The sequence below is a fragment of the Hyperolius riggenbachi genome, chromosome 6, assembly GCF_040937935.1.
Source record: "Hyperolius riggenbachi isolate aHypRig1 chromosome 6, aHypRig1.pri, whole genome shotgun sequence".
In the NCBI taxonomy this organism is placed as follows: Eukaryota; Metazoa; Chordata; class Amphibia; order Anura; family Hyperoliidae; genus Hyperolius; species Hyperolius riggenbachi.
In genome coordinates, this window is record NC_090651.1 from 139,118 (window position 1) to 151,812 (window position 12,695).

General features: G+C 49.2%; 1 protein-coding gene across 4 annotated transcripts in view; it reads right to left on the reverse strand.

Annotated features, from left to right (window-relative positions):
• Positions 1–6,717: 6,717 nt before the first annotated feature.
• Positions 6,718–12,695, reverse strand: part of PLOD1 (procollagen-lysine,2-oxoglutarate 5-dioxygenase 1) — a 170,564-nt gene continuing 164,586 nt past the window's right edge. For all 4 annotated transcript variants that reach the window (XM_068238745.1, XM_068238744.1, XM_068238748.1 and 1 more), the window contains one exon: positions 6,718–7,049. In XM_068238745.1, the coding sequence (XP_068094846.1) occupies positions 6,894–7,049 (156 nt within the window). In that variant the 3' untranslated portion in view covers positions 6,718–6,893. The remainder of the gene's footprint in view (positions 7,050–12,695) is intronic.

Here is a 12,695-nt window from a genome sequence, read left to right on the forward strand (position 1 = left end):
GCTAGTAGGTTGTGCTAGCTTACATGCTCTGACTGTTTCATTGTACTGGGCATGCCCGGACCTTCCTCTCACATGCCTAGTAGGATGTGATAGCTTACATGCTCTGACTGCTTCATTGTACTGGGCATGCCCGGACCTTCCTCTCACATGCCTAGTAGGATGTGCTAGCTTACATGCTCTGACTGCTTCATTGTACTGGGCATGCCCGGACCTTCCTCTCATATGGCTAGTAGGATGTGCTAGCTTACATGCTCTGACTGCTTCATTGTACTGGGCATGCCCGGACCTTCCTCACACATGCCTAGTAGGTTGTGCTAGCTTACATGCTCTGACTGCTTCATTGTACTGGGCATGCCCGGACCTTCCTCTCACATGCCTAGTAGGATGTGATAGCTTACATGCTCTGACTGCTTCATTGTACTGGGCATGCCCGGACCTTCCTCTCACATGCCTAGTAGGATGTGCTAGCTTACATGCTCTGACTGCTTCATTGTACTGGGCATGCCCGGACCTTCCTCTCATATGGCTAGTAGGTTGTGCTAGCTTACATGCTCTGACTGCTTCATTGTACTGGGCATGCCCGGACCTTCCTCTCACATGCCTAGTAGGATGTGCTAGCTTACATGCTCTGACTGCTTCATTGTATTGGGCATGCTCGGACCTTCCTCTCACATGCCTAGTAGGATGTGCTAGCTTCCATGCTCTGACTGTTTCATTGTACTGGGCATGCCCGGACCTTCCTCTCACATGCCTAGTAGGATGTGCTAGCTTACATGCTCTGACTGCTTCATTGTACTGGGCATGCCCGGACCTTCCTCTCACATGCCTAGTAGGATGTGCTAGCTTACATGCTCTGACTGCTTCATTGTACTGGGCATGCCCGGACCTTCCTCTCACATGCCTAGTAGGATGTGCTAGCTTACATGCTCTGACTGCTTCATTGTACTGGGCATGCCCGGACCTTCCTCTCATATGGCTAGTAGGATGTGCTAGCTTACATGCTCTGACTGTTTCATTGTACTGGGCATGCCCGGACCTTCCTCTCACATGCCTAGTAGGATGTGCTAGCTTACATGCTCTGACTGCTTCATTGTACTGGGCATGCCCGGACCTTCCTCTCACATGCCTAGTAGGATGTGCTAGCTTACATGCTCTGACTGTTTCATTGTACTGGGCATGCCCGGACCTTCCTCTCACATGCCTAGTAGGATGTGCTAGCTTACATGCTCTGACTGCTTCATTGTACTGGGCATGCCCGGACCTTCCTCTCACATGGCTAGTAGGATGTGCTAGCTTACATGCTCTGACTGTTTCATTGTACTGGGCATGCCCGGACCTTCCTCACACATGCCTAGTAGGATGTGCTAGCTTACATGCTCTGACTGCTTCATTGTACTGGGCATGCCCGGACCTTCCTCTCACATGCCTAGTAGGATGTGCTAGCTTACATGCTCTGACTGTTTCATTGTACTGGGCATGCCCGGACCTTCCTCTCATATGCCTAGTAGGATGTGCTAGCTTACATGCTCTGACTGCTTCATTGTACTGGGCATGCCCGGACCTTCCTCTTATATGGCTAGTAGGATGTGATAGCTTACATGCTCTGACTGTTTCATTGTACTGGGCATGCCCGGACCTTCCTCTCACATGCCTAGTAGGATGTGCTAGCTTACATGCTCTGACTGTTTCATTGTACTGGGCATGCCCGGACCTTCCTCTCACATGCCTAGTAGGTTGTGCTAGCTTACATGCTCTGACTGCTTCATTGTACTGGGCATGCCCGGACCTTCCTCTCATATGGCTAGTAGGATGTGCTAGCTTACATGCTCTGACTGCTTCATTGTACTGGGCATGCCCGGACCTTCCTCTCATATGGCTAGTAGGATGTGCTAGCTTACATGCTCTGACTGTTTCATTGTACTGGGCATGCCCGGACCTTCCTCTCATATGGCTAGTAGGATGTGCTAGCTTACATGCTCTGACTGCTTCATTGTACTGGGCATGCCCGGACCTTCCTCTCACATGCCTAGTAGGTTGTGCTAGCCCACATGCTCTGACTGCTTCATTGTACTGGGCATGCCCGGACCTTCCTCTCATATGGCTAGTAGGATGTGCTAGCTTACATGCTCTGACTGCTTCATTGTACTGGGCATGCCCGGACCTTCCTCTCACATGCCTAGTAGGATGTGCTAGCTTACATGCTCTGACTGCTTCATTGTACTGGGCATGCCCGGACCTTCCTCTCACATGCCTAGTAGGATGTGCTAGCTTACATGCTCTGACTGCTTCATTGTACTGGGCATGCCCGGACCTTCCTCTCATATGGCTAGTAGGATGTGCTAGCTTACATGCTCTGACTGCTTCATTGTACTGGGCATGCCCGGACCTTCCTCTCATATGGCTAGTAGGATGTGCTAGCTTACATGCTCTGACTGCTTCATTGTACTGGGCATGCCCGGACCTTCCTCTCACATGCCTAGTAGGTTGTGATAGCTTACATGCTCTGACTGCTTCATTGTACTGGGCATGCCCGGACCTTCCTCACACATGCCTAGTAGGATGTGCTAGCTTACATGCTCTGACTGCTTCATTGTACTGGGCATGCCCGGACCTTCCTCTCACATGCCTAGTAGGATGTGATAGCTTACATGCTCTGACTGCTTCATTGTACTGGGCATGCCCGGACCTTCCTCTCACATGGCTAGTAGGATGTGCTAGCTTACATGCTCTGACTGCTTCATTGTACTGGGCATGCCCGGACCTTCCTCTCATATGGCTAGTAGGATGTGCTAGCTTACATGCTCTGACTGCTTCATTGTACTGGGCATGCCCGGACCTTCCTCTCACATGCCTAGTAGGATGTGCTAGCTTACATGCTCTTGACTGTTTCATTGTACTGGGCATGCCCGGACCTTCCTCTCACATGCCTAGTAGGATGTGCTAGCTTACATGCTCTGACTGCTTCATTGTACTGGGCATGCCCGGACCTTCCTCTCACATGCCTAGTAGGATGTGATAGCTTACATGCTCTGACTGCTTCATTGTACTGGGCATGCCCGGACCTTCCTCTCATATGGCTAGTAGGATGTGATAGCTTACATGCTCTGACTGCTTCATTGTACTGGGCATGCCCGGACCTTCCTCTCACATGCCTAGTAGGATGTGCTAGCTTACATGCTCTGACTGTTTCATTGTACTGGGCATGCCCGGACCTTCCTCTCACATGCCTAGTAGGTTGTGCTAGCTTACATGCTCTGACTGCTTCATTGTACTGGGCATGCCCGGACCTTCCTCTCACATGCCTAGTAGGATGTGCTAGCTTACATGCTCTGACTGCTTCATTGTACTGGGCATGCCCGGACCTTCCTCTCACATGCCTAGTAGGATGTGCTAGCTTACATGCTCTGACTGCTTCATTGTACTGGGCATGCCCGGACCTTCCTCTCACATGCCTAGTAGGATGTGCTAGCTTACATGCTCTGACTGCTTCATTGTACTGGGCATGCCCGGACCTTCCTCTCACATGCCTAGTAGGATGTGCTAGCTTACATGCTCTGACTGCTTCATTGTACTGGGCATGCCCGGACCTTCCTCTCACATGCCTAGTAGGATGTGCTAGCTTACATGCTCTGACTGCTTCATTGTACTGGGCATGCCCGGACCTTCCTCTCACATGGCTAGTAGGATGTGCTAGCTTACATGCTCTGACTGTTTCATTGTACTGGGCATGCCCGGACCTTCCTCACACATGCCTAGTAGGATGTGCTAGCTTACATGCTCTGACTGCTTCATTGTACTGGGCATGCCCGGACCTTCCTCTCACATGCCTAGTAGGATGTGCTAGCTTACATGCTCTGACTGCTTCATTGTACTGGGCATGCCCGGACCTTCCTCTCACATGCCTAGTAGGATGTGCTAGCTTACATGCTCTGACTGCTTCATTGTACTGGGCATGCCCGGACCTTCCTCTCACATGCCTAGTAGGATGTGCTAGCTTACATGCTCTGACTGTTTCATTGTACTGGGCATGCCCGGACCTTCCTCTCACATGCCTAGTAGGTTGTGATAGCTTACATGCTCTGACTGCTTCATTGTACTGGGCATGCCCGGACCTTCCTCTCACATGCCTAGTAGGATGTGCTAGCTTACATGCTCTGACTGCTTCATTGTACTGGGCATGCCCGGACCTTCCTCTCATATGGCTAGTAGGATGTGCTAGCTTACATGCTCTGACTGCTTCATTGTACTGGGCATGCCCGGACCTTCCTCTCATATGGCTAGTAGGATGTGCTAGCTTACATGCTCTGACTGTTTCATTGTACTGGGCATGCCCGGACCTTCCTCTCACATGCCTAGTAGGATGTGATAGCTTACATGCTCTGACTGCTTCATTGTACTGGGCATGCCCGGACCTTCCTCTCACATGCCTAGTAGGTTGTGCTTGTTCACATGGTCCCAGACAGAAGCAGCACATTGGTCACACTGGGTAGAATATATTTAGAGGAGGAATCACTTGGATCGGTGGGTAGCAGGACGACTAGGAGGCTTCTGGACTATCCTTCTACGCTTCACCCCTTCTCTGTCTGCAGACTGACTCTGCGCTTCACACCTTCTCTGTCTGCATACTGACTCTGCGCTTCACACCTTCTCTGTCTGCAGACTGAAACTCGGCTCTTCACCCCCCTTCTCTGTCTGCAGACTGACTCTGCCCTTCACCCCTTCTGTCTGCAGACTGACTTTGCCCTTCACCCCTTCTCTGTCTGCAGACTGACTCGGCTCTTCACCCCCCTTCTCTGTCTGCAGACTGACTCTGCCCTTAACCCCTTCTGTCTGCAGACTGACTTTGCCCTTCACCCCTTTTGTCTGCAGACTTATTCTGCGCTTCACCCCTTCTCTGCCTGCAGACTGACTCTGCACTACACCCCTTCTCTGTCTGCAGACTGGCTCTGCGCTTCAGCCCTTCTCTGTCTGCAGACTGGCTCTGCCCTTCACCCCTTCTGTCTGCAGACTGACTCTGCCCTTCACCCCTTCTGTCTGCAGACTGACTCTGCCCTTCACCCCTTCTCTGTCTGCAGACTGACTCTGCACCTCAACCCTTCTGTCTGCAGACTGACTCTGCACTTCACCCCTTCTCTGTCTGCAGACTGACTCTGCCCTTCACCCCTTCTCTGTCTGCAGACTGACTCGGCTCTTCACCCCCCTTCTCTGTCTGCAGACTGACTCTGCCCTTAACCCCTTCTGTCTGCAGACTGACTTTGCCCTTCACCCCTTTTGTCTGCAGACTTATTCTGCGCTTCACCCCTTCTCTGCCTGCAGACTGACTCTGCACTACACCCCTTCTCTGTCTGCAGACTGGCTCTGCGCTTCAGCCCTTCTCTGTCTGCAGACTGGCTCTGCCCTTCACCCCTTCTGTCTGCAGACTGACTCTGCCCTTCACCCCTTCTGTCTGCAGACTGACTCTGCCCTTCACCCCTTCTCTGTCTGCAGACTGACTCTGCACCTCAACCCTTCTGTCTGCAGACTGACTCTGCACTTCACCCCTTCTCTGTCTGCAGACTGACTCTGCCCTTCACCCCTTCTCTGTCTGCAGACTGACTCTGCCCTTCACCCCTTCTCTGTCTGCAGACTGACTCTGCCCTTCACCCCTTCTCTGTCTGCAGACTGACTCTGCCCTTCACCCCTTCTGTCTGCAGACTGACTCTGCCCTTCACCCCTTCTGTCTGCAGACTGACTCTGCCCTTCACCCCTTCTGTCTGCAGACTGACTCTGCCCTTCACCCCTTCTGTCTGCAGACTGACTCTTCTCTTCACCCCTTCTCTGTCTGCAGACTGACTCTGCACCTCAACCCTTCTGTCTACAGACTGACTCTGCCCTTCACCCCTTCTGACTGCAGACTGACTCTGCGCTTCACCCCTTCTCTGTCTGAAGACTGACTCTGCCCTTCACCCCTTCTGACTGCAGACTGACTCTATGCTTCACCCCTTCTGTCTGCAGACTGACTCTGCCCTTCACCCCTTCTGTCTGCAGACTGACTCTGCCCTTCACCCCTTCTGTCTGCAGACTGACTCTTCTCTTCACCCCTTCTGTCTGCAGACTGACTCTTCTCTTCACCCCTTCTCTGTCTGCAGACTGACTCTGCACCTCAACCCTTCTGTCTACAGACTGACTCTGCCCTTCACCCCTTCTGACTGCAGACTGACTCTGCGCTTCACCCCTTCTCTGTCTGCAGACTGACTCTGCCCTTCACCCCTTCTGACTGCAGACTGACTCTGCGCTTCACCCCTTCTGTCTGCAGACTGACTCTGCCCTTCACCCCTTCTCTGTCTGCAGACTGACTCTGCACCTCAACCCTTCTGTCTGCAGACTGACTCTTCTCTTCACCCCTTCTGTCTGCAGACTGACTCTTCTCTTCACCCCTTCTCTGTCTGCAGACTGACTCTGCACCTCAACCCTTCTGTCTACAGACTGACTCTGCCCTTCACCCCTTCTGACTGCAGACTAACTCTGCGCTTCACCCCTTCTCTGTCTGCAGACTATTTCTGTGCTTTACCCCTTCTCTGTCTGCAGACTGACTCTGCACCTCACCCCTTCTCTGTCTACAGACTAACTCTGCCCTTCACCCCTTCTGTCTGCAGACTGACTCTGCACCTCACCCCTTCTATAAAGGCGCAGATACCCTAACAAGTCTGGAGTAATAAAGCATAAAATGTGGCATCCTTCGGAACAAAGATTCATCTATTTATAGCAGTGATTTTAGCAGAGGGGGAACCGCTGCAGGAGATCCGGCCAATGTTCACAGCTTGTTCAGATCCGCTGGTCCCGCTGCCTCCATCCCCCGCCTCTCATAATACTTTATCAGTGTTACAATGAACTGTCCACAAGCTCTGCTCTGCTTAGGGATCCACAAAGGAGACTGAGATGTAACGGACCCCACTTGTGGTGGGAAGCCCCTCATGGTAGTGAGTCAGTCTTCCTGGATGCATTAATGCCCAACCTTTCCGGGGGGCTCTGATGGAGCAGTTATACCGCAGGAACCGGCAGCCCCCTCCCTGTAAAGAGAAGTACACAAGACTCAGCTATGGACAAACCAAGGTGCCTTCTACACCTCTCTGCATCACTGTTGCATTGTGGGGGAGTCACACCTCTCTGTATCACTGTTGCATTGTGGGGGAGTCACACCTCTCTGCATCACTGTTGCATTGTGGGAGAGTCACACCTCTCTGCATCACTGTTGCATTGTGGGGGAGTCACACCTCTCTGCATCACTGTTGCATTGTGGGGGAGTCACACCTCTCTGCATCACTGTTGCATTGTGGGAGAGTCACACCTCTCTGCATCACTGTTGCATTGTGGGGGAGTCACACCTCTCTGCATCACTGTTGCATTGTGGGGGAGTCACACCTCTCTGCATCACTGTTGCATTGTGGGGGAGTCACACCTCTCTGCATCACTGTTGCATTGTGGGGGAGTCACACCTCTCTGCATCATTGTTGCATTGTGGGGGAGTCACACCTCTCTGCATCACTGTTGCATTGTGGGGGAGTCACACCTCTCTGCCTCACTGTTGCATTGTGGGGGAGTCACACCTCTCTGCATCACTGTTGCATTGTGGGGGAGTCACACCTCTCTGCATCACTGTTGCATTGTGGGGGAGTCACACCTCTCTGCATCACTGTTGCATTGTGGGGGAGTCACACCTCTCTGCATCACTGTTGCATTGTGGGAGAGTCACACCTCTCTGCATCACTGTTGCATTGTGGGGGAGTCGCACCTCTCAGCTTCACTGTTGCATTGTGGGGGAGTGACACCTCTCTGCATCACTGTTGCATTATGAGGGAGTCACACTTCTCTTCATCACTGTTGCATTGTGGGGGAGTCACACCTCTCTGCATCACTGTTGCATTGTGGGGGAGTCACACTTCTCTGTATCACTGTTGCACTGTGGGGGAGTCACACCTCTCTGCATCACTGTTGCATTGTGGGGGAGTCACACCTCTCTGCATCACTGTTGCATTGTGGGGGAGTCACACCTCTCTGCATCACTGTTGCATTGTGGGGAAGTCACACCTCTCTGCATCACTGTTGCATTGTGGGGGAGTTACACCTCTCGGCATCACTGTTGCATTGTGGGAGAGTCACACTTCTCTGTATCACTGTTGCATTATGAGTAGTGTTGGGCGACCAGTGTTCGCCACTGTTCGGGTTCGCCCGGATTTCGGGCTGTTCGAGTTCGATTCAGGCTTCGCCGGACACCTCGTGGTGTTCGGCCTTGTGTTCGGCCATGCGGTCGAACGTATGTTCGGCCTGACAGCGCATGGCCGAACGTTCCCCGAACGTTTGGTTCGCGCTGTGATTGGCCGAGCGGGTCACGTGGTTCGGGTAAATGAATACCCGAACCGCGTCATTTCTCCGCCACTTGCGTTTGGGTTTAGCTTAGGGTAGGCAGGCAGGTTAGACTCTCTCTCACCAGCTAGGCTAGCCAGGGCCCCCCAGCCTCCTATACTATATTTGCCACTGCACTGTAGTGCCAGTCAGCTCAGCGTGCGTTTACTGCTGGGATCAGTAGTACTTCCGTCCATCACCAGTATATAGCATAGTATATAGCATTGTCTTCTATTGCCACTGTACTGCCGGTCAGCGGGTACTGCTGGGATCAGTAGTACATCCGTCCATCACCAGTATATAGCATAGTATATAGCATTGTCTTCTACTGCCACTGTACTGCCGGTCAGCGTGTACTGCTGGGATCAGTAGTACATCCGTCCATCACCAGTGTTTAATATAGTATATAGCACTGTCTTCTATTGCCACTGTACTGCTGGGATCAGTAGTACTTCCGTCCATCACCAGTGTATAACATAGTATATAGCACTGTCTTCTATTGCCACTGTACTGCTGGGATCAGTAGTACTTCCGTCCATCACTAGTGTATAACATAGTATATAGCACTGTCTTCTATTGCCACTGTACTGCTGGGATCAGTAGTACTTCCATCCATCACCAGTGTATAACATAGTATATAGCATTGTCTTCTATTGCCACTGTACTGCCAGTCAGCTTGTACTGCTGGGATCAGTAGTACATCCGTCCATCACCAGTGTATAACATAGTATATAGCACTGTCTTCTATTGCCACTGTACTGCTGGGATCAGTAGTACTTCCGTCCATCACCAGTGTATAACATAGTATATAGCACTGTCTTCTATTGCCACTGTACTGCTGGGATCAGTAGTACTTCCGTCCATCACCAGTGTATAATATAGTATATAGCACTGTCTTCTATTGCCACTGTACTGCTGGGATCAGTAGTACTTCCGTCCATCACCAGTGTATAACATAGTATATAGCATTGTCTTCTATTGCCACTGTACTGCTGGGATCAGTAGTACTTCTGTCCATCACCAGTGTATAACATAGTATATAGCACTGTCTTCTATTGCCACTGTACTGCTGGGATCAGTAGTACTTCCGTCCATCACCAGTGTATAACATAGTATATAGCATTGTCTTCTATTGCCGCTGTACTGCCAGTCAGCTTGTACTGCTGGGATCAGTAGTACTTCCGTCCATCACCAGTGTATAATATAGTATATAGCATTGTCTTCTATTGCCACTGTACTGCTGGGATCAGTAGTACTTCCGTCCATCACCAGTGTATAACATAGTATATAGCATTGTCTTCTATTGCCACTGTACTGCCAGTCAGCTTGTACTGCTGGGATCAGTAGTACTTCCGTCCATCACCAGTGTATAACATAGTATATAGCATTGTCTTCTATGCCACTGTACTGCTGGGATCAGTAGTACATCCGTCCATCACCAGTGTATAACATAGTATATAGCACTGTCTTCTATTGCCACTGTACTGCTGGGATCAGTAGTACTTCCGTCCATCACCAGTGTATAACATAGTATATAGCATTGTCTTCTATTGCCACTGTACTGCTGGGATCAGTAGTACTTCCGTCCATCACCAGTGTATAACATAGTATATAGCATTGTCTTCTATTGCCACTGTACTGCTGGGATCAGTAGTACTTCCGTCCATCACCAGTGTATAATATAGTATAGAACACTGTCTTCTATTGCCACTGTACTGCTGGGATCAGTAGTACTTCCGTCCATCACCAGTGTATAACATAGTATATAGCATTGTCTTCTATTGCCACTGTACTGCTGGGATCAGTAGTACTTCCGTCCATCACCAGTGTATAATATAGTATATAACACTGTCTTCTATTGCCACTGTACTGCTGGGATCAGTAGTACTTCCGTCCATCACCAGTGTATAACATAGTATATAGCATTGTCTTCTATTGCCACTGTACTGCTGGGATCAGTAGTACTTCCGTCCATCACCAGTGTATAATATAGTATATAACACTGTCTTCTATTGCCACTGTACTGCCAGTCAGCTTGTACTGCTGGGATCAGTAGTACTTCCGTCCATCACCAGTGTATAATTTAGTATATAGCACTGTCTTCTATTGCCACTGTACTGCTGGGATCAGTAGTACTTCCGTCCATCACCAGTGTATAATATAGTATATAGCACTGTCTTCTATTGCCACTATACTGCTGGGATCAGTAGTACTTCCGTCCATCACCAGTGTATAATATAGTATATAGCATTGTCTTCTATTGCCACTGTACTGCCAGTCAGTGTGTACTGCTGGGATCAGTAGTACTTCCGTCCATCACCAGTGTATAACATAGTATATAGCACTGTCTTCTATTGCCACTGTACTGCTGGGATCAGTAGTACTTCCGTCCATCACCATTGTATAATATAGTATATAGCACTGTCTTCTATTGCCACTGTACTGCTGGGATCAGTAGTACTTCCGTCCATCACCAGTGTATAACATAGTATATAGCATTGTCTTCTATTGCCACTGTACTGACAGTCAGCTTATACTGCTGGGATCAGTAGTACATCCGTCCATCACCAGTGTATAATATAGTATATAGCACTGTCTTCTATTGCCACTGTACTGCTGGGATCAGTAGTACTTCCGTCCATCACCAGTGTATAACATAGTATATAGCATTGTCTTCAATTGCCACTGTACTGCCAGTCAGCTTGTACTGCTGGGATCAGTAGTACTTCCGTCCATCACCAGTGTATAATTTAGTATATAGCACTGTCTTCTATTGCCACTGTACTGCTGGGATCAGTAGTACTTCCGTCCATCACCAGTGTATAATATAGTATATAGCACTGTCTTCTATTGCCACTGTACTGCTGGGATCAGTAGTACTTCCGTCCATCACCAGTGTATAACATAGTATATAGCATTGTCTTCTATTGCCACTGTACTGCCAGTCAGCTTGTACTGCTGGGATAAGTAGTACTTCCGTCCACCACCAGTGTATAACATAGTATATAGCACTGTCTTCTATTGCCACTGTACTGCTGGGATCAGTAGTACTTCCGTCCATCACCAGTGTATAATATAGTATATAGCATTGTCTTCTATTGCCACTGTACTGCTGGGATCAGTAGTACTTCCGTCCATCACCAGTGTATAACATAGTATATAGCATTGTCTTCTATTGCCACTGTACTGCCAGTCAGCTTGTACTGCTGGGATCAGTAGTACATCCGTCCATCACCAGTGTATAACATAGTATATAGCACTGTCTTCTATTGCCACTGTACTGCTGGAATCAGTAGTACTTCCGTCCATCACCAGTGTATAATATAGTATATAGCACTGTCTTCTATTGCCACTGTACTGCTGGAATCAGTAGTACTTCCGTCCATCACCAGTGTATAACATAGTATATAGCACTGTTTTCTATTGCCACTGTACTGCTGGGATCAGTAGTACTTCCGTCCATCATCAGTGTATAATATAGTATATAGCACTGTCTTCTATTGCCACTGTACTGCTGGGATCAGTAGTACTTCCGTCCATCACCAGTGTATAACATAGTATATAGCATTGTCTTCTATTGCCACTGTACTGCCAGTCAGCTTGTACTGCTGGGATCAGTAGTACTTCCGTCCATCACCAGTGTATAATATAGTATATAGCATTGTCTTCTATTGCCACTGTACTGCTGGGATCAGTAGTACTTCCGTCCATCACCAGTGTATAACATAGTATATAGCACTGTCTTCTATTGCCACTCTACTGCTGGGATCAGTAGTACTTCCGTCCATCACCAGTGTATAACATAGTATATAGCATTGTCTTCTATTGCCACTGTACTGCTGGGATCAGTAGTACTTCCGTCCATCACCAGTGTATAACATAGTATATAGCACTGTCTTCTATTGCCACTCTACTGCTGGGATCAGTAGTACTTCCGTCCATCACCAGTGTATAACATAGTATATAGGATTGTCTTCTATTGCCACTGTACTGCCAGTCAGCGTGTACTGCTGGGATCAGTAGTACTTCCGTCCATCACCAGTGTATAATATAGTATATAGCACTGTCTTCTATTGCCACTGTACTGCCAGTCAGCTTGTACTGCTGGGATCAGTAGTACTTCCGTCCATCACCAGTGTATAATATAGTATATAGCATTGTCTTCTATTGCCAGTGTACTGCTGGAATCAGTAGTACTTCCGTCCATAACCAGTGTATAACATAGTATATAGCATTGTCTTCTATTGCCACTGTACTGCTGGGATCAGTAGTACTTCCGTCCATCACCAGTGTATAACATAGTATGTAGCACT